The sequence below is a fragment of the Chlorocebus sabaeus genome, chromosome 16 (genome assembly GCF_047675955.1).
Source record: "Chlorocebus sabaeus isolate Y175 chromosome 16, mChlSab1.0.hap1, whole genome shotgun sequence".
Classification (NCBI taxonomy): Eukaryota; Metazoa; Chordata; class Mammalia; order Primates; family Cercopithecidae; genus Chlorocebus; species Chlorocebus sabaeus.
In genome coordinates this window covers 39,725,834-39,745,910 of record NC_132919.1, presented here as the reverse complement: position 1 = coordinate 39,745,910, position 20,077 = coordinate 39,725,834, and the positions used below count along the sequence as shown (strand labels likewise).

Below are 20,077 nucleotides of genomic sequence, written 5' to 3'. Positions count from 1 at the left end.
CACTCCAGCCTGGGCAAGTGAGCAAAAATCCATCTCAAAAAAAAAAAAAAAAAAAAAGGAAAAGAAATCGGGTTTTATTTAAATTTTTTAGATGTGGGATCTTGCTATGTTGCCCAAGCTGGTCTTCAACTCCTGGCCTCAAACAATCCTCCTGCCTCAGGCTCCCAAAGTTCTGAGATTATAGGTGTGAGCCACCATGCTGGCCAAGTCTGGTTTTATTTTTATTTTTTTATTATTATTTTTTAAAAATAGAGATGAGGTCTCACTATGTTGCCCAGGCTGATCTTGAACTCCTGGGCTCAAGTGATCTCCTACCTCAGCCTCCCAAAGTGCTAGAATTAGTCATGAGCCACCATGCTGGGCCCAAATCTGGTTTTAGAATTCTGATTTGTGAAGGCTTGTGCTTGTTCTTGTCTGTGTGTCGGGGGTGGAATCCTGAAGGAATCACTAGCAGAAGCTCAGCAGACCTCACTCAGAGGGAACCTCTTGTCTGTTTTGCCACGTTAAAACTCAGATACTGAGGGGAGTAACTGGTGTTTGTGTCTTTGTCGTGTGTATAATTTCATCTGAGCAATACAGGAAATGCCTTTTTTTTTTTTTGAGACAGAGTCTTGCTCTGTCACCCAAGTTAGAGTGCAGTTGTGCGATCTCGGCTCACAGCAGCCTCCATCTCCCGGGTTCAAGCAATTGAAACAGCCTTTGCAAAATTATGACTGAGATAGTGAAAGAGATCTAACTTAACTGACTCCATCTTGCTTCTAACTTCCAAGCTGTCCTTGTTCATTCCTGGGTGTAGACTGAACTAACTTTGGGAGAAACTTGGTTTACAGTTTATAGTTTAAACAAAGACAGTAACAGCCTTTTCCCAAAGCAGACCTCCTTCTTGTCTGGGGACTAGATTGCCTTTGTAGGACTAACATTAGCCACAAGATTATAAATTATGGTTTAGGAGTCATGCAGCTGGATGCTACAAGATTCTGACCCTTCCTAAACTGCTCCTAAAGTCAATGCTTGATATATTTTGCAGACCTTGCACTTCAGCTGGCACCACCCAGATCAATAAACTGGCTCATCTGATCTTGTGGTCCCCACCCAGGAACTGACTCAGCACAAGAAGACAGCTTTGACTCCCTATGATTTCTTCCCCAACCAATTAGCACTCCTGGCTCACTGGCTTCCCTTCACCCACCAAGTTATCCTTAAAAACTGTGTTCCTCGAATGCTGATTTGAGTAATAAAACTCCGGTCTCCCTCACAGCTGGCTCTGTGTGAATTACTCTTTCTCTATTGCAATTCCCCTGTCTTGATGAATTGGCTCTGTCTAGGCAGCAGGCAAGGTGAACCCCTTGGGTGGTTACACTATTCTCATGCCTCAGCCTCCCAAGTAGCTGGGATTACAGGCATGCACCACCTGTACCTCCTGGTGTGTACCAGCTGTGCACCGGCGGGTTTTTTTTTTTTTTTTTTTTTTTTTTTTTTTTTTTTAGAGACCGAGACTCACTCTGTCACCTGGGCTGGAGTGCAGTAGTGTGATCTTGGCTCACTGCAACCTCTGCCTGCTGGGTTCAAGTGATTCTCCTGCTTCAGCCTCCTGAGTAGCTGGGATTACAGATGTGCACCACCATGCCTGGCTAATTTTTTTGTATTTTCAGTAGAGACAGGGTTTCATCATGTTGGCCAGGCTGGTCTGGAATTCCTGACTTCAAGTGAGCCACCCGCCTCAGCCTCCCAAAGTGCTGGGATTGCAGGCTTGAGCCACCCTCAGCAATTCATCCCACCAGAAGAAAAGGCTAAGGTAAATTTATCTGCACAGGAAACTGGTAAATTTATCTGCACAGAAAAACTGAACTACAAGGGATGAGGTACTTAACTTCCCACCTGAAGACCCAGGAATTTTTTTTCTTTCTTAGACCCAGGAATTTTTTTTCTTTCTTTCTTCATTGAGATTGGGTCTCTGTCGCTCAGACAGGAGTGCAGTGGCACGATATTGGCTCATTAACGTCTCCCTCTGGGATCAAATGATCTTCCCACCGCAGTCTCCTGAGGAGCTAGCACCAGTGCACACCACCACCCGAGAATCTGACTTAATTTTTCCACCTTTCATAGAAAGTGCATAAAAAAGCGCCTAATTAAACTTGAAACAGAAAAAAGACATAGCGGAATAAAACCTAAGCTCACAACCACAATTCCAAACCCGCGACACTATGAGAACAACGGCACACATGCTATTTTTCCAAACACATTGTGCAATCAGAAAAAAGCGCGAATGCAGTCCCCCACTACCACAAATTACGCAGTCGAGTTTCTGACATTTAGGGAAATCGCAGGCATCAATACGTACACCTAAAGTACAATGGACGAGCCTCGCCTTAAAAAAAACCACCTTCATGATCATGGTATTCCTCCTGCCAGGAAAGTATGAGTGGTTAGTTACTACTAGCTACCTCACCACCGTCCTCAACACACTACCTAGTCATGGCAAATTGTATTGTGAGTTGTTTTTAGGCATCGCTTCGAAACCACCGCTTCTTCGTATGACACAACTCAGACTACACCTTCTTTGATATTCGCTAGAAAAATTCTTCCGCGCGAAGAACGCACTAGAACCGGCAATCACTGCGCCCCTATCTACATATGCCCGCCTCTAATAGTGACGTCACCATCTGCTTCTTTACGCTTTGTCTGAATTCCCTTCCAGATCGGTTCACTCTCAGCTACCGCTCCCAAAGATTCAAAAGAAATCGCATTGTGTGATAAGAAATTTTTTTTTCCTTTTTTCTGCACAGGCTCATATAATAGAAGGAACCTTTGTTACTTTTTCAGAGAATTCATACAGCCATTAATTATCCAGACCTATTTCTCAGTGTTTTTTTTTTCCCTCCCTCCCTCCCTTCCTTTTCTCTTTCTTTCCCTCTCTCCTTCCCTCCCTTTCTCCCTCCCTCCCTCCCTTTTATCCCTCTCTCCCTCTCTCTCTTTCTTTTTTCCTTGGAGTTTCGCTCTTGTTGCCCAGGCTGGAGTGCAATGGCGTGATCTCGGCTCACTGCAACCTCCGCCTCTCAGGTTCAAGCAATTCTCCTGCCTCAGCCTCCCGAGTAGCTGGGATTACAGGTGCCTGCCACTACGCCCAGCTAATTGTTGTAGTTTTAGTAGAGATGGGGTTTCACCACGTTGGCCAGGCTGGGGTCGAACTCCTGACCTCAGGTGACCCGCCAACCTCGGCCTCCCAAAGTGCTGGGATTACAGACATAAGCCACTGCGCCTGGCCCTCAGTGTTCTTTTCATTCCACTTAAGAAATTGGAACACACCACGATGAGGATGATGATACCAAAACTAGATTGATGGCTCACATCATCTGCAGTACAAATATATGCTTAATAATTTAACACTTTAGGCTAGGCACGGTGGCTCACGTCTGTAATCCCAGCACTTTGGGAGACCAAGGTGGGTGGATCACCTGAGGTCAGGAGTTCAAGACCAGCCTGACCAACATGGTGAAACCCCATCTCAAAATACAAAAAATTAGCTGGGTGTGGTGGCAGGCGCCTGTAATCCCAGCTACTCAGGAGGCTGAGGCAGGAGAATCGCTTGAACCAGGAGGTGGAGGTTGCAGTGAGCCAAGATCGCACCATTGCACTCCAACCTAGGCGACAAGTAAAAAACTCCATCTCAAAAAATAATAACAATAATAATAATTTAACACTTTATTGAACTCAAAGCAACATTAAGCATCTTTGCCTTCGTTGTACACAGCTGTACAGGAGCCCAGGGAGGGGAAGGCTGCATGGTTTTGCTTGGCGGGGAAGGTGTGCACCCTGCAGTCCTGCCGTGTTGTGGGAAGATTAGCCCATGTTCTGTCGGTTGCCGTAACCCCTAGGGTGGGTGTCCTTCCAGTCATCCCACTCTCGAGCTCTTTGGAGTGTTTGTTCATCATCCTCTTCCTCCTTTTCTTGATCTTTCTGTTGCTGAGTGGCTTTTCTGAATTCTTCTCGTGTTGCCTTAGCTATTCCCTGATCTGGTAACACTGCATGTTTCTGATGTTGATCATACCAGTCACTCACTGTCATAGAAGCCAGACTTGGATAACCAGCGCCAAATACTTTGGCTTGCGCCATGTTCCGAGTGAGAATGAAGGGTTTTATTGGAGGCCTCTCATGGCCAGATGAGTTCGAAGTGGATGCCTCTCTTGAAAAGTCTTTCTCTCCCAGGATCTTTATTTCCTGATCAATGCTCTCAATCTCTTCTAAGCTGGTATCAATCCACCTCTGAAGGTGAAGAAGATAATATTCACGAACACGCTCATCATCTGCTTGACCACTTTCCACAGCAGATTTCATTGTAGACAACCTATGCTCCAACTCCTTCTTCTGCTTGTATCTCTCTATTTTAGCCTGTCTTTGAGATGCCATAGCAACGAGGCTAGGATAAGCCGTGGAAGTAATAGCAGTGTTATTTTCAGCTGAGTTGGTTTTGGTTTGGGGTAGCTCAAACTCGGCCACATGATAGTAATGGCACTGAGTTAAGTATTTTATAAAGTGTTCGCGAGCCTGCTGCAAATGATCTAGACGCTTACTGGGGTTGACTTGTTTCATGGTGAGGGCTCCTTGAAACGCTGGCACCATCAGGTACTTCAGGTCGGTGGAAGTAATCTCCTCCAAATCTTCATTTCGGCTAAACAAGTCGAGCTGCGATAACTTTTTGGCAACCTTCTGAAGGAGGTCGAGGCCCTTTAACACCTTTTCCTGGACTATCCGGGAACCGGTGGGTTCAGTCGCTCCTTCGACTTCTTCCAGAAGCTGTTTGCTGGAATTGAACAGCTCGGGGAGCCGCGGCGGCGGCAGAAACTCGTCTTCAGCAGCTGCCATCTTGGGAAGGCTGACGTGTAATGTTGATTCCTTCCCTTTCTGGACACACGTAAAGATTCTGGCGTGGATTTCTAACAACCAGTCTCAATCGGGCGCTGCCGAGCAGGGCATTCAGGCAGGCGGTGGCGATGGGGAGACATAGGGGAAGGCAACGGAGTCGGTTGTGCCGGGTCTGAATCGCTGCTCCACTCTGGGTCTTCGTCGAACTTTGTCTCTCTGTTTTCGTTTCCTAAAATTGTAAAGTGGGAATCATACTGCCTGCCTGGCTCACAAGATTTCTGTGAGGACTGAATAAGAGAATGCATTTAAAATGCGGCGACCCCCAACCCAGGCTATTCTGCCCCTCGACTGCTGCCCCCTGTACTTTGGAACCCCCAAACTGACTTTGCCAAGATTCAAGTATCTGCAGTTCCTGCCACACAGGCAAGTAGCATCAGGCCTGGATTTGGTAACAAACTGAGTGCGCTTATATGTGTATATCTGTGTATGTATGATGTACAAAGTACTGGGATTACAGGCGTGAGCCACCACACCTGGCCTAAAACTCAGTTTTTAAAAATTACTGAGCGGCCGGGCGCGGTGGCTCACACCTGTAATCCCATCACTTTGGGAGGCCGAGGCGGGTGGACTACGAGGTCAGGAGACTGAGACCATCCTGGTTAACACAGTGAAACCCTATCTCTACTAGAAATACAAAAAATTAGCTGGGCGTGGTGGCAGGCGCCTGTAATGCCAGCTACTCAGGAGGCTGAGGCAGGAGAATTGCTTGTACATAATACATATTATGTATGTACAGATATATAGCACATATATTACACATACACACACACATACACAGAATCAAACCAACTACATGACCAAATCATGACTAAACCAAAGGCCCCAAATAAGTTGAGATGGAGAAAAACAGCCCCTCAATACAGAATGTTATTTGGAGAGTTCCCTCACACGTGGGGAAGGGCAACACGGGCACACCTATTAATCTCAGATCATGGCTGTTCCTGCCAACTCAGGTGTGCTGTCCTAAGACATGCCCCTCAGTTTGTGAGTCTCACCTCATCTCTGAATTTCCAACCATCCCTTAGCCTCATGGGGGTCAAGGAAGGAAGGGCTGATGCTCAGAAATATGAGAGTGCCATATATACTCAGTAGTTTTTAAAAGCTGAGTTTTGTCATATAAGTTCACAGAGCAATTGTGGCTGTTAAAACATCATTAATGTTGGCCAGGCGTGGTGGCTCACACCTGTAATCCCAGCACTTTGGGAGGCCGAGGCAGCTGGATCACCTGACGTCAGGAGTTTGAGACCATCCTGACTTGGAGAAACCCTGTCTCTACTAAAAATACCAAATTAGCCAGTTGTGGTGGCACATGCCTGTAACCCCAACTACTTAGGAGGCTGAGGTAGGATAATTGCTTGAACGTGGGAGGCGGAGGTTGCAGTAAGCCGAGATCACACTATTGCACTCTAGCCTGGGCAACAAGAGCAAAACTCTGTCTCAAAAAAAAAAAAAAAAAAAAAAAAAGTCATTAATGCCAATGTGACTGAATCTAATTTTTTATTATTATTATTATTTTTAAGACAGAGTCTCACTCTGTCACCCAGGCTGGAGTGCAGTGACATGATCTTGGCTCACTGCAACCTCCATCTCTTGAATTCAAGCAATTCTCCTGCCTCAGCCTCCTGAGTAGCTGGGACTATAGGCATGCATCACCACACCTGGCTAATTTTTGTGTTTTTGGCAGAGACAGGGTTTCGCCATGTTGGCCAGGCTGGTCTCGAACCCCTGACCTCAGGTGATCTGCCTGCCTCAGCCTCCCGAAGTGCTGGGATTACAGGCATGAGCCACTGTGCCTGGCCACTAAATGTCTTACTCAACACTCTGAGTTGTGGAGAGCCAAATCCATTCACTCCTGAAACACACTGGCCCTGAAGCGGCATTTCTCAGCCACAAAGCTCTGCAATAAAAACCATACTAACTCTGTTTAGGCCAGGGGCGGTAGCTCATGCCTGTAATCCCATCACTTTGGGAGGCCGAGGTGCTGATATCACCTGAGCTTGGGGAGATTGAGGCTGTGTTGTGCCACTACACTCCAGCCTAGTGAGAGTAAGACCCTGTCTTAACCGCTCCCCAATCAACAAAAAACAACAACAGCAGCAAAAAACCAACTCCACACTATTTAGTACAATTGCTGATTTAGGACAATTGCTGGATTACCTTCATCCACAAAGTGTGACCCAGCCCACCTCAGTTATACTATATAATCTCATTATTGAACTATCTTCCTAATTTTATTCCAGAAGGTTTGATTTCACATCAGGAAAGTAATACTTTGGCTGCTTTCAATGGTATCCAGGAATGCCAGGCTGACAACAGCTCTGAGGCCTCTATGATTATTTGTGCCCCCCATGGCTCTGATATCACAGGTACTAACAGACCCTTTTTGCTATGCTGGGAGAACTTCATTTCTGATGACCACATTGTCTACTCCAGTATTTTCACCATTCATAAAGTATTCTTGAATTTCTTTGAGTGCTGCTAATGATGAAAAACACCTGTTCTCAAGTCATTACTTACACGTAGTGCATACTTTTCATTTACTCACAGCCACTTAAAAATGTTCAAGATCCAGTCCACTGGCCTGGCCTCTGGGGATACTAAGAGGAATAATGCAAAGACCGAGTCTGCCTGCAATAAATAAGATCATAGTCTGTAGGGAAAACAGACTTGCCAGACTATAAAAAGTTCAGTCAGAGCCACATTACGATTTTGAAGGGCCCATACTTTTGCCTTTGTGTGCCTGCCTCCTCTTAAAATATACATATTTCCATTAAAATGTATATTAAAAATGCTATCTTATGACTGCATTGATTAAAACATGAATATATTATTATTTATGACATTTTCTTCCAGCTAAAAATTCATTTTTTTCTTCTGATTTTTAAAAGAAGTGCCCCTAGGCCCTGTGCCTATGGTACCTAACAGATAAGGTTAGGTGGGTTCAGTGGCACTGAGTGGATCCCAGGCAGTTTGGAAGGGCTGAAGTACAAGTTTTCCAGGTAGATGAAGAACAGCAGGGCAGGGAAGTGCATTCCAGGAAGAGCAGGCATATAAGTTTATGGAAATAATACAGTAAGGCTGTCTGGAAACTTTAAAATAACGAAACAGATTAAGTAGAGCAATGCTTCTCCAGTGGAATATGGTGTGGGCAACATTCAACATATTCAATTGAACATTTTTAGTAGCTATATTATTATTTTTATTATTTTTTATTTATAGAGATGAGGGTCTCGCTATGCTGCCCAGTCTGGTCTTGAGCTCCTGGTCTCAAGTCATCCTCCTGCCTCAGCCTCCCAAAGTACTGGGATTACAAGTGTGAGTCATCAGGCCAGGCCCACATGAAATTAACTTTATTATCATGTTTTGACTGGGCACGATGACTCATGCCTAAAATCCCAGCACTTTGGGAGGCTGAGGCCGGATGGCTTGAGGCCAGCAGTTGACGATTAGCCTGACCAACTTGCCTAAACCCTGCCTGTACCAAAAATACAATTAGCTTATTGTGGTCATGCATGGCTACAGTCCAGCTACTCTGAGGTTGAGGCATGAGAATTGCTTGAACCTGGGAGGCGGAGGTTACAGTGAGCTGAGATTACACTACTGCACTCCACCCTGGGCAACAGGGTGAGACTCTGTCTTATAAAAAACAAAAAATAAAAACCAAAAAAAACCACAAATCATTGCATTTACCTTACTAAAGTTCCTAAGCATTAAATGATAGCAAGGTACAGCTTTAAACAGTAAGCAACGGTAACAACCCTGCAACCCCAAAAGCATTAAGAACCAAAAGAAACAATGAAAAAAAAAAAAAAAAGCCAGGGCACGGTGGCTCTCGCCTGTAATCCCAGCACTTTGGGAGGCAGAAGAGGGTGGATCACCTGACATCAAGAGACCAGCCTGACCAACATGGTGAAACCCTGTCTCTACTAAAAATACAAAAAATTAGCCAAGCGTTGTGGCGGGTGCCTGTATTCCCAGCTCTACTCAGGAGGCGGAGGTTGCAGTGAGCTGAGATTGCACCATTGCACTCCAGCCTGGGTGACAAAAAGCAAAACACTGTCTCAAACGAAAAAAAAAAAAAAAGCCAGGTGCCATAGCTCACGCCTGTAATTCCAGCATTATGAGAGGCCGAAGGTGTGGATCACTTGAGGACAGGAGTTCCAGACCAGCCTTGCCAACATGGTAAGACCCCATCTCTACTGAAAATACAAAAATTAGCCAGGCATGTGGTACACTCCTGTAATGTAATCCCAGTTTCTCGGGAAGCTGAGACACAAGAATAGCTGGAACTCGGGAGGTGGAGGCTGCAGTGAGCCGAGATTGCTCCAGTGCACTCCAGCCTGGGAAACAGCAAGACTGTGCACCCCCCAAAATAAGGCAAAAACCTAAAACAACCAAAGAAAGCTGGGCGCATGAATCTGGGCACCACTGCACTCCAGCCTAGGTAAACAAAGCCAAACAATCCTTCCACCGGCAAAAAACAAAGCAAAAGCAAATACACAACAAAACTCTCATTTCAACCACCACAACAAGGGAAAAGCGCGTACGCAGCCCCCACTATCACAAATTATGCAGTCGAGTTTCCCACATCTGGGAAAGCAGCGGGGGTCAGCATAATTGGAGTGTAATGGATGAGCCTCGCCCTGGGAAAACCACCTTCGTGATCATGGTATCTCCCCAGCCAGGTAAGTATGAGGTACTTGCCAGACCCCAGCAATCCCCGGTGCCACCCACATCATTGTAAAGTGCGTGTAACTCCTGAAATGACTCTAATTGGACTTTGTCCACATATTGTGAACAAAATAAACAGATTTTTATACTATATCTTAGTGTTGGCGACAGAGTTGTGCAAAAAGGAACGCCCTTCCAAAATGCAGTCTTTAATTTACTCCACCTCCTGGCGTGACGTCATGCGTAGGCCTGGCTGGTCAGAGAGCATAGCTGCGCTCTCATCTGGGCCCGCTTCCAACCACCAGTTCCTCCTCCCGCTCGTGTCAATGCAAGTGACGTCTGTCAGGCCATTTTCCTGACAAAAACGCACCACCTCCCTACTTTTGGCGTAGCCTAAGGCCTTCGGATCTCCCAGTATGGAGAGTTTCCTTGAGCAAACAGACGTGAATGAACTTTTAGTCGCGGGATACCCACGCTATGCACCAGCCGAGCATCATTTCCTCTTATTCCAAGAAGGGGAATAGGGCATGCTAGCAGGTTGTATTGCAGAGTGGAGGGTTTTGGAATCCAAGATCTGGACTGCAATCTAGTGTTCACAATGCAAGACTTTCGATGAGCTTATGGCCTCAACTTGTTCCTCAGTTTGTAAAACCTGCATTACTGTCCTTGGAGGAGTTCTTGTAAAGACTAAACCAAATAAATTAACGAATAGCTTAAACCTTAAAGCATAATTATAACATGTGAGTCAGGCAATCCAATAAAAACCCTAAAGCAAACCAAGAAATACTAACAGCTAACATCTACTGTTTACCATGCACCTGGACTTTATGGTTAATCCTCACAACGTTGAAGTAGGAAATGGAATCATCCCCATTTCATGGATAAAGAACCTGAGGCATGACGAAGATTCTTTGCTGGCCGACTGAGGTGGCTCATGCCTGTAATCCCAATACATTTGGGAGGCCCAGGCGGGCAGATCACCTGAGGTCAGGGGTTCGAGACCAGCCTGGCCAACATGATGAAACCCCGTCTCTACTAAAAATACAAAAATTAGTTGGGTGTGGTGGCACGCGCCTGTAATCCCAGCTACTCGGGAGGCTGAGGCAGGAGGATTGCTTGAATCTGGGAGGAGGATTGCTTGAATCTGGGAGGAGGATTGCTTGAATCTGGGAGGCGGAGGTTGCAGTGAGCCAATGAGCCGTGATCACGCCACCACACTCCAGCCTGGGCGACAGAGCGAGACTCTGGCTCAAAAAAAAAATTCTTTTCTTGTTTGCTTGGCCAAACCTTAGTCAGGCTTCTGAATCTTCTCATAGGCCAGTCTGTGCATGTTCTTGTAAAATCTAGTTTTAGTAAAGGAACCCTACTAATTCAATTTAGCTGAAACCCAGATTCTCCAAATCTGATCAGGTTCCTCATCCTGCACCACCCCCCCCAGGTGATATCTGATCACCCCAGCCTGTCTTCAGCAAGAATCCTGTTAGATCAGTTTAGCCAGAATTCCTCTTACCCCTGATGTTTCCTCTTGGTAATTTTCCATCCACTGACCTCCACACTGTTCCTTGGCTATAAATTCCTATTTGCCCATGCTATACTTTGGACTTGTGCCCAATCTTTCTCCTCTACTATAAGACTCCATTGCAGTGGTCCCTATACCTATCCTGATGGTCCTAAACAAAGTCATCCTTACAGCAAAAAATTCACCTCTCCCAGTTACCAAAGCCTCTTCTACTGATGTGCCTGGAGAAGCTATAGTAACTATAAACCCCTGCAAATGTGGAGGAAGTAACTAGAGCCTGGGTCCAGTCATGACTGTCTACTGAATCATCTTAGCCAATGCTCACTGAAGGCTCATGGTGCTCCCAGCACAAGGAGAAGAACTTCACACACCTTAACTCATTTAATCCACTCAATAATTCTACAGAGTAGACAATATCTCCATTTTGCAGATGAGAAAACTGAGGCCAAGAGAGGCTGATATGTGCCCAAGTGGCAGAGAAGGAATTAAAATCCACATAGACATCCCCAGAGAGGACTTCCTTTTTTATTTTTATGCACACATAGACAAGGGTGACATCTATAGAAAACAATCTGGATCACCCAGAAAGCATGTGGCATCCCAGGTGAACTGCTATGTGAGGTAACCGGCCCAAGGGCTCTAGTCACTCACCCTCACATCCCACCCAAAGACCCTGAGGACTGGGGGGTCAATATATTACATCACACAGTTTGAGAAGCTGTAGGGTGGAAACTTTCTGGCAAGTGAGTATCATTTGTTCTGGGTATATGTCAAATTAGAAAAAAAGGCTGAGAACCACTGTTCTAAGGTAAGCATAAAAAATGGAAACTGGCAATTATCAACACTGTATGAATGGAGGATTAGGGATACATCTATATTGTGTAAAAAAGGGAGAGACAATGCCAGGCGCAGTGGCTCACGCCTGTAATCCCAGCACTTTGGGAGGCTGAGGGGGGCAGATCACTTGAGGTCAGGAGTTCAAGACCAGTCCGACCAACATGGTGAAACCCTGTCTCTACTAAAAATACAAAAATTAGCCAGGTATGGTGGGGCATGCCTGTAATTCCAGCTACTGGGGAGGCTGAGGCAGAAGAATGGCTTGAACCTGGGAGGCAGAGGTTGTAGTGAGATTAGATCATGCTACTGCACTCCAGCCTGGGCGATAGAGAGACTCCATCTCAAAAAAAAAAAAAAAAAAAAAAAAAAAAAAAAAAAAAAGCCAGCAACAGCTTGAGACTTGATTGAGGTTTAGCAAGAAGCACCCTCATGTGAATATGTGTTAACGAGATGTCAGGAAGGAGCATTGGTGCTGCTCTAATCTGATGTTACTCCCTTGCCCAAAGCCCTTCAATACTCCTTATTGTCCTCTGGATAAAGCCCCAACTCCATCCCATGCTCCTTGAGGCTCTGCATGGGCTGGCTCCACAGCTTTTCCAGCCTGCCTGTACTGTCCACCATGCTGCAGTGGCAGCCATAGCTACAGCTGCAGCCTCCTTCCAGCCTCAGAGCTTTTGTCTGTGTAGTTCCCCTTGCTTAAAATGTTTTTACCCTGCCTCTCCTGCTAAATCTAACTTCTCATGCTGAGCTCCCTCTGTTATCATAGTAAGAGTCCTTTAATTTCTCTTTTAGTCCTTATCACATCTCCAATCCATTCATTATTCCACTGTGTGATTATCAGTCAGTTTCCTGGGCTAGACTACAGACTGTCCAAGGACCTAAGAGTTTTCATCTGTCACTGCTGGAGTCTCAGGCTAGCAAAGTACCTTGCATGGAAGATATCTATACCTATCTACCTATATTTCTGCCTGTCCATCTGTCTATAGGATGCATGTGTATAATGATTAGAAAGCTGAGAAATGTGATAGAAAAGGAGTGTGGGAAGCCTGAATAAACTTTGAAAAGATTAAAAAAAAAAAAAAATTGGGAAGGTAAGAATAAGGATCAAGGACCAAGATACTAAAATCAGCCAGGCGCTGTGACTCACTCCTGTAATCCCAGCACTTTGGGAGGCTGAGGCAGGTGGATTACTTGAGGTCAGGTGTTTGAGACCAGCCTGGCCAATATGGAGAAATCCGTCTCTACTAAAAATATAAAAATTAGCCGGGTGTGGTGGCAGGCACCTGTAATCCCAGCTACTCGAGAGGCCAAGACAGGAGAATTGCTTGAACCCAGGAGGCAGAGGTTGCAGTAAGTTGAGATTGCGCCACTGCACTCCAGCCTGGGCTACAGAGTGAGACTCCCTCTCAAAAAAAAAAAAAAAAAAAGTGACTATACTTAATATATTCTTGAAAATTCCTGAGAGCATATGTTAAGCATCTTTACCACAATAAAATGATACAAGTACATACGGTAATGCATATGTTAATTAGCTCCCTGTAGCCATTCCACAATGTATAATACTTCAAAACAACATGTACACAATAAATATATACAATTGGGACACTGATTACCATTACCTTTCCAAATATTGCTTTCACTCCACCTTCTAGAACTCCCATTGCATTTATATTGACCCCTCTCATTCTATTTTCTATCTCTTTGAAACTTTCTTGCATTTTCCCATCTCTGTATTTCTTTGAGCTACATCCTGGGTAATTTTTCAGATATGTCTTCACTAATTCTCTCTTTGGCAGTGTCTGCTGCTTAACCCATTCACTACAATTATTATTTCAATTATTGTACTTTCATTTTGAGAAATGAATAGACTAGAGAGGGTTTCCTTTTGCTTCTACCTGGTGCCTGGGGCATTACCAAGCCAGGCTAATTTAAAGTAACTTTTTGTGCCATCCCCTAACATATACATATAGCAGTATGAATTCTGGCCCATTTTGAGGGACTGTGAGTTGTGAGATAGTGGTAAAGATTTCTCTGCCCCTTCCCATTCTCAGGCTGAGGCTGAGACAGGCACATATCTCTAACATCTTTCTCTTGGGGAGGTGGCATTCCTCAGAACTGAGGGTGTTCTTCTTCTGGGGTAGTCGCTTTATAGAATAGGGAGGGGCTCTCTAGTCAGACCTCCCACCTGGATCAGGCCCCAGGCTTTGTCTCCTGCCTGTGGTCCATTAAAAGCCAGATCCAGAGCTTCTGAGGATGGCCAATGTCCTCAGGAAATACACAGGGTCCATCCCTGCCTTTCCTTTCTGGATTTGTTTTCTTTCTCTGGGTCTCTGTGGATTTCTCTTTTTGCTAGATCAGGAATTTATTTTAAAAACTCATTTTCTTGTTCTATTTTCTCAACATTTTATATATTTTGAGCTTAGAAAAGCCTTCCCTGGACCTCAGGTCTACTCACTGCCAGAGAAGCTTATCCCTCAATTCATCTGATCCTTTAGACTTTCCACGCCGTTTCACTCACTAGGCCCGTAGCCCAATTTCTCACCTACTTCATGCTGCACCACAGCGTATTTCCTCTATCTCATGGGTCCCCAACTTTTTTGGCACCAGAGACCAGTTTCATGGAAGACAAATTTTCCATTTTTCCACGGATAATAGGGGGTGGGTGGGAATGGTTTCAGGATGAAACTGTTCCACCTTAGCTGATCAGGCATTAGTTAGATTCTCATAAGGAGTGTGCAACCTAGATCCCTGGCATGCTCAGTTCACAATAGGGTTCACGCTCCTATGAGAATCTAATGTGGCTGCTGATCTAACAGGAGGTGGAGCTCAGGTGGTAATGACGCTCACCTCCTGCTGTGTGGCCTAGTTCCTAACAGGCCACCAACTGGTACCATGCACGGTCCGGGGGTTTGGAATCCCTTGCTCTAACTGGTCCTAGAGCCAACCAACAGTAATCTCCTCTACTCCCATTTCCCCAGCACTGCTGGAGAAACAAAGTTGCAGAATCTTCCAGCATTCTTACTCCAAATACTCCAAATTTATGCAAACTGCAACTACATCCTCACTGCTGCTTGGCATTCCTTTTTTTTTTTTTTTTTTTTTTTTTTTTGAGCTGGAGTCTCACTCTATCACCCAGGCTGCAGTTCAGAGGTGCAATCTCAGCTCACTGCAATCTCTGCCTCCTAGGTTCAAACGATTCTCCTGCCTCAGCCTCCGGAGTAGCTGGGATTATAGGCAGGAGCTACCAGGCCCAGCTAATTTTTTGTATTTTTAGTAGAGATGGGGTTTCACCATGTTGGCTAGGCTGGCCTCAAACTCCCTGGCCTCCCAAAGTGCTGGGATTACAAGCCTGAGCCACCACGCCCAGTTGGCATTCCTTTTTTTGTTTGTTTTTTGAGACGGAGTCTCGCTCTGTCACCCAGGCTTGAGTGCAACGGTATGATCTCGGCTCACTGCAACCTTTGCCTCCCGGGTTCAAGCGATTCTCCTGCTTCAGCCTCCTGAGTAGCTGGGATTACAGATGCACGCCACCATGCCTAAGTTTTGTATTTTTAGTAGAGATGGGTTTTCTCCATGTTGGCCAGGCTGGTCTTGAACTCCTGACCTCAAGTGATCTGCCAGCCTCGGCCTCCCAAAGTGCTGGGATTACAGGGGTGGGCCACCACGCCCGGCCGGCATTCCTTTTATACATACTTTTTTTTTTTTTTCAATTTCTTCTACCCAGCTGTTTCAAACGTTCTCCACAATTGAGTGGTTCTCCGTGACAGTGGAGCCACTCCCAAAGGGAAATTTCGAAATTCTGTGGGGATGTTTTTGTTTCCCTGTATAGTCATGCCAAACTTTTACATATTAAAATATGGTACTGTAGGGCAGGGCGCGGTGGCTTACGCCTGTATTCCCAGCACTTTGGGAGGCTGAGGCAGGCGGTACATACAGTCAGGAGTTCGAGACCAGCCTGGCCAATATGGTGAAACCATAAAAAAAAAAAATAACAAATATAAAAAATTAGCCAGGTGTGCGTGGTGCACACCTGTAGTTTCAGCTACTCGAGAGGCTGAGGCAGGAATATCACTTGAACCCGGGAGGCAAAGGTTGCAGTGAGCCAAGATCGTGCCACTGCACTCCAGCCTGGGTGACAGAGTGAGACTCTGTCTCAAAAACAAATAAATAAATAAATGTATTGTAACTTATTTTATTTTTCTCTCTCTTTTATATTTGTGTTGTTTTGTTTTTAAGACAGGGTCTTGCTCTGTAACCCAGGCTGGATGGAGTGCAGTCACGCAATTTCAGCTCACTGCAGCCTCAACCTCTTGGGCTCTGGTGATCCTCCACCTCACCCTCCTGAGTAGCTGGGACCACAGGCATGCACCACCATGCCCAGCTAATTTTTTCTTTTCTTTTCTTTTCTTTTGTACAGTTGGGGTTAAGCCATGTTGCCCAGCTTGGTCTCGAACTTCTGGGCTCAGGCGATCCTCCTGCCTTCGCCTCCCAAAGTCCTGGGATTATAGATGTGTGCCACTCCACGAGGCTTCTCTCCCTCATATTATAGTTAGGACATATTATCTGTGGGGTAACTATATGTAGTTTGTATTTTCTACGAATATCTTCAGGGTAGTAAGTGGAATGTTACTAGTTGTTATAAAAGGAAACCCTGGGCCAGGCACGGTGTCTCCCACCTGTAATCCTGGCACTTTGGGAGGCCAAGGCAGGCAGAATACCTGAGATCAGGAGTTTGAGACCAGTCTGGCCAACATGGTGAAACCCTGTCTTTACTAAAAATACAAAAAATTTAGCTGGGCATGGTGGCATGCGCCTCTAATCCCAGCTACTCGGGAGGCTGACGCAGGGGAATTGCTTGAACCAGGGAGGTGGAGGCTGTAGTGAGCCGAGATCACACCACTGCACTCCAGCCTGAGTAACAGAGCTAGACCCTGTCTCAAAAAAAAAAAAAAAAAGAAAAAAAAGAAACACTTGATTTGACAGAATTGAGAACCACAAACTAATCCTATTGCACCCACATCATTTTCACAGGAGTGAGAATAACTTCTTTACGATGAAAATCCGGCCAGGCACGGTGGCTCACGCCTGTAATCCTAGCACTATGGGAGGCCAAGGCGGGCAGATCACGTGAGGTCAGGAGTTCGAGACCAGCCTGACCAACATGGCGAAACCCCGTCTCTACTAAAAATACAAAAATTAGCTGGGCATGGTGGCTCAGGCATGTAATCCCAGCTACTTGAGAGGCAGAGGCACAAGAATCGCTTGAACCTGGGAGGTGGAGGTCGCAGTGAGCCGAGATTGTGCCACTACACTCCAGCCTGGGTGAGAGAGGAAGACTCCATCTCAGAAAACAAAAGGAAATACTAAGAAGAAAACATAGGTGTAAATCTTCTTGACCTCCAATTAGGGAATGATTTCTTACATATGACATCAAAAGCACAAGTATAGTATGTCAATCATCCTTCAATAAAGTGGTTAAAAAAAAAAGATTTCTCTTCAGTGAGGCCTTTGGAGAAAAAAAGGCAGGTAGGCTGGGCGTGGTGGCTCACACCTGTAATCCCAGCACTGTGGGAGGCAGAGGTGGGCGCATCACTTGAAGCCAGGAGTTCGAGACCAGACCAGCTTGGCCAACATGACGAAACCCCATCTCTACAAAAAACACAAAAATCAGCTGGACATGGTAATGCATGTCTATAATCCCAGCTTCTCGGGAGGCTGAGGCATGAGAATCGCTTGAGCCTGGGAGGCAGAAGTTGCAGTGAGCTGACATTGTGCCACTGCACTCCAGCGTGGGTGACAGAGGGAAATTATCTCCAAAAAAAAAAAAAGATGCAAATAGCCAATAAGCACATGAAAATATACTCAATATCATTAGCCATCAGGATAATGCAAATCAAAATCACCACGAAATACCACTTCACCCTCACTATGATTGCTAGAATCGAAATGACAAGTATCTGGCTATGAGTGGGCAAACTAGTTGATTTTCCCGAAAAAGGCTAAAACTACGAAGAAGATTGTGCCAAGCCTTGAGTGTGCTGAGTCCAACTGCAGAACAAAGAGAATGCTGGGTATTAAGAGATGTAAGCATTTTGAAGTGGGAGGAGATGAGAAGAGAAAGGGCCAAATGATATCCAGTTCTAAGTGTCATCTTTTGTTTTATAATGAAGACAATAAAATATTGAGGTTATGTTCACATAAAAAAAAAAGTCTCCAGACAATCTCTGGCTCTTTCTAAAAATCAAACTATCTTTTAAATGGGTGAATTGTATGGTATAATATTAATAGATGGCTTCCCCATCTCCCTTCCCCAGACAGACTCCCGATTGTGACAAGGACTATGTTCCAAGGGTATCTGCATTCCCCTCACCCAGAATAAGCTTTATCCACAATAAGTACCCCATTATATATTGGCTGAATTGAATGAACTGGAAATCAAACTCAGGAAGCATTTCCAAAAGGATTTCCTTTAAACATGTTTTTAATTTTTAGAGACAGGGTCTTGTTCTGTCACCTGGGCCTCCAAAAGTACTGGGATTACAAAACAAGCACAAGCCACTGAGCCTGGACTTTCTGCATTTTTAAATTGATAGATCACAGTAATATGTAAACTTTTCCCTTTTTAAAACTACTATGGGCCGTGGCTCACACATGTAATCCCAGCACACTGGGAGGCTGAGGTTAATGGATCACCTGAAGTCACGAGTTCAAGACCAGCCTGACCAATACAGTGAAACCCCATCTCTACTAAAACACAAAAATTAGTCGGCCGGGAGCAGTGGCTCACGCCTGTGATCTCAGCACTTTGGGAGGCCAACGAGGGCAGATCATCTGAGGTCAGGAGTTCAAGCCTAGCCTGGCCAAAATGGTGAAACCCTATCTCTACTAAAAATATAAAAATTAGCCAGGTGTGGTGGCAGGTGCCTGTAATCCCAGCTACTCAGGAGGCTGAGGCAGGAGAATCACTTGAACCCAGCGGGCGGAGGTTGCAGTAAGCCAAGATCACAGCATTGCACTCCAGCTTGGATAACAAGAGAGAAACTCCATCTCAAAAAAAAAAAACAAAAAACCCAGGCTTGGTGGCAAGCATCTGTAATCTCAGCTCCTCAGGAGGCTGAGGCAAGAGAATCACTTGAACCTGGGAGGCAGAGGTTGTAATGAGCCAAGATCATGCCATTGCACTACAGACTGAGCAACAAGAGCAAAACTCCATCTCAAAAAAACAAAACAAAAAAACAGAACAAAAAAAACTACTACTATGTCAGAACCTAAAGCTGATCCATTCAAAACAGTCATTTTAGAATGCAGTAAATGAATTTCAATTCTATAGTCATTGTTAAAAGCAGGTTAAAATCCTTTAGGGGCCAGGTATGGTACTCATGCTTGTAATCCCAGCACCTTGAGAGGCCGAGGTGGGAGGATCACTTGAGGCCAACAGTTCAGACCAGCCTGGACAACGTAGCGAGACCCTATCACTACAAAAAGTTTTTTTTTTTTTTTTTAAATTAGCCAGCTGACCATGTGTGGTGGCTCACACCTGTAATCCCAGTACTTTGGGAGGACGAGGCAGGTGGATCACCCGAGGCCGAGTTCAAGACCAGTCTGGCCAACATGGCGAAACCCTGTCTCTACTAAAAAATACAAAAAAGTAGCCAGGCATTGTGGCGGGCACCTGTAATCCCAGCTACTCAGGAGGCTGAGGCAGGAAAATTGCTTGAACTCAGGAGGTAGAGGCTGCTGTGAGCCAAGATCAAACCATTGCACTCCAACCTGGGCAACAAGAGGGAAACTCCGTCTCAAAAAAAAAAAAAAAAAAAATTAGCCAGCCATGGTGGCACGTGCCTGCATAGCTACTTGGAAGGCTGAGATAGAAGGACTGTTTGAGTCCAGGAGGTCAAGGCTGCTTTGAGCCGTGATCAAGCACTACTGTACTCCAGTCTGGGAGACAAGAGCAAGACCCTGTCTCTAAAAATAAAAATGCTTAGAGGAAATCCTTCCTGAGTTTGATTTCCAGTTCATTTGACTCAGTCAACATATATGTGGTACTCACTGTGTACAAAGTTTATGCTGGATTAAGGGAACACAGACAAGAGAAAACACCAAGGAAGCCTGTTACTATCACAGACT

The 20,077-nt window shown here is 45.3% G+C and overlaps 1 protein-coding gene and 2 non-coding genes across 3 annotated transcripts in view; all 3 read right to left on the bottom strand.

The window, feature by feature from the left end:
- Positions 1-2,251: 2,251 nt before the first annotated feature.
- On the bottom strand, positions 2,252-2,420 carry LOC119622224 (U1 spliceosomal RNA). The gene has a single exon (XR_005238895.2). It is a non-coding gene; the product is annotated as a U1 spliceosomal RNA (small nuclear RNA).
- Positions 2,421-3,468: 1,048 nt separating this feature from the next.
- The window catches only part of IGBP1C (IGBP1 family member C), a 30,406-nt gene continuing 13,797 nt past the window's right edge, over positions 3,469-20,077 (bottom strand). Inside the window, exon 2 of the mRNA XM_037993748.2 lies at positions 3,469-5,092. Within this exon, the coding sequence (XP_037849676.2) occupies positions 3,841-4,863 (1,023 nt within the window). The 5' untranslated portion in view covers positions 4,864-5,092 and the 3' untranslated portion in view covers positions 3,469-3,840. The remainder of the gene's footprint in view (positions 5,093-20,077) is intronic.
- Positions 9,454-9,616, bottom strand: LOC119622213 (U1 spliceosomal RNA). Its single transcript, XR_005238884.2, has one exon. It is a non-coding gene; the product is annotated as a U1 spliceosomal RNA (small nuclear RNA).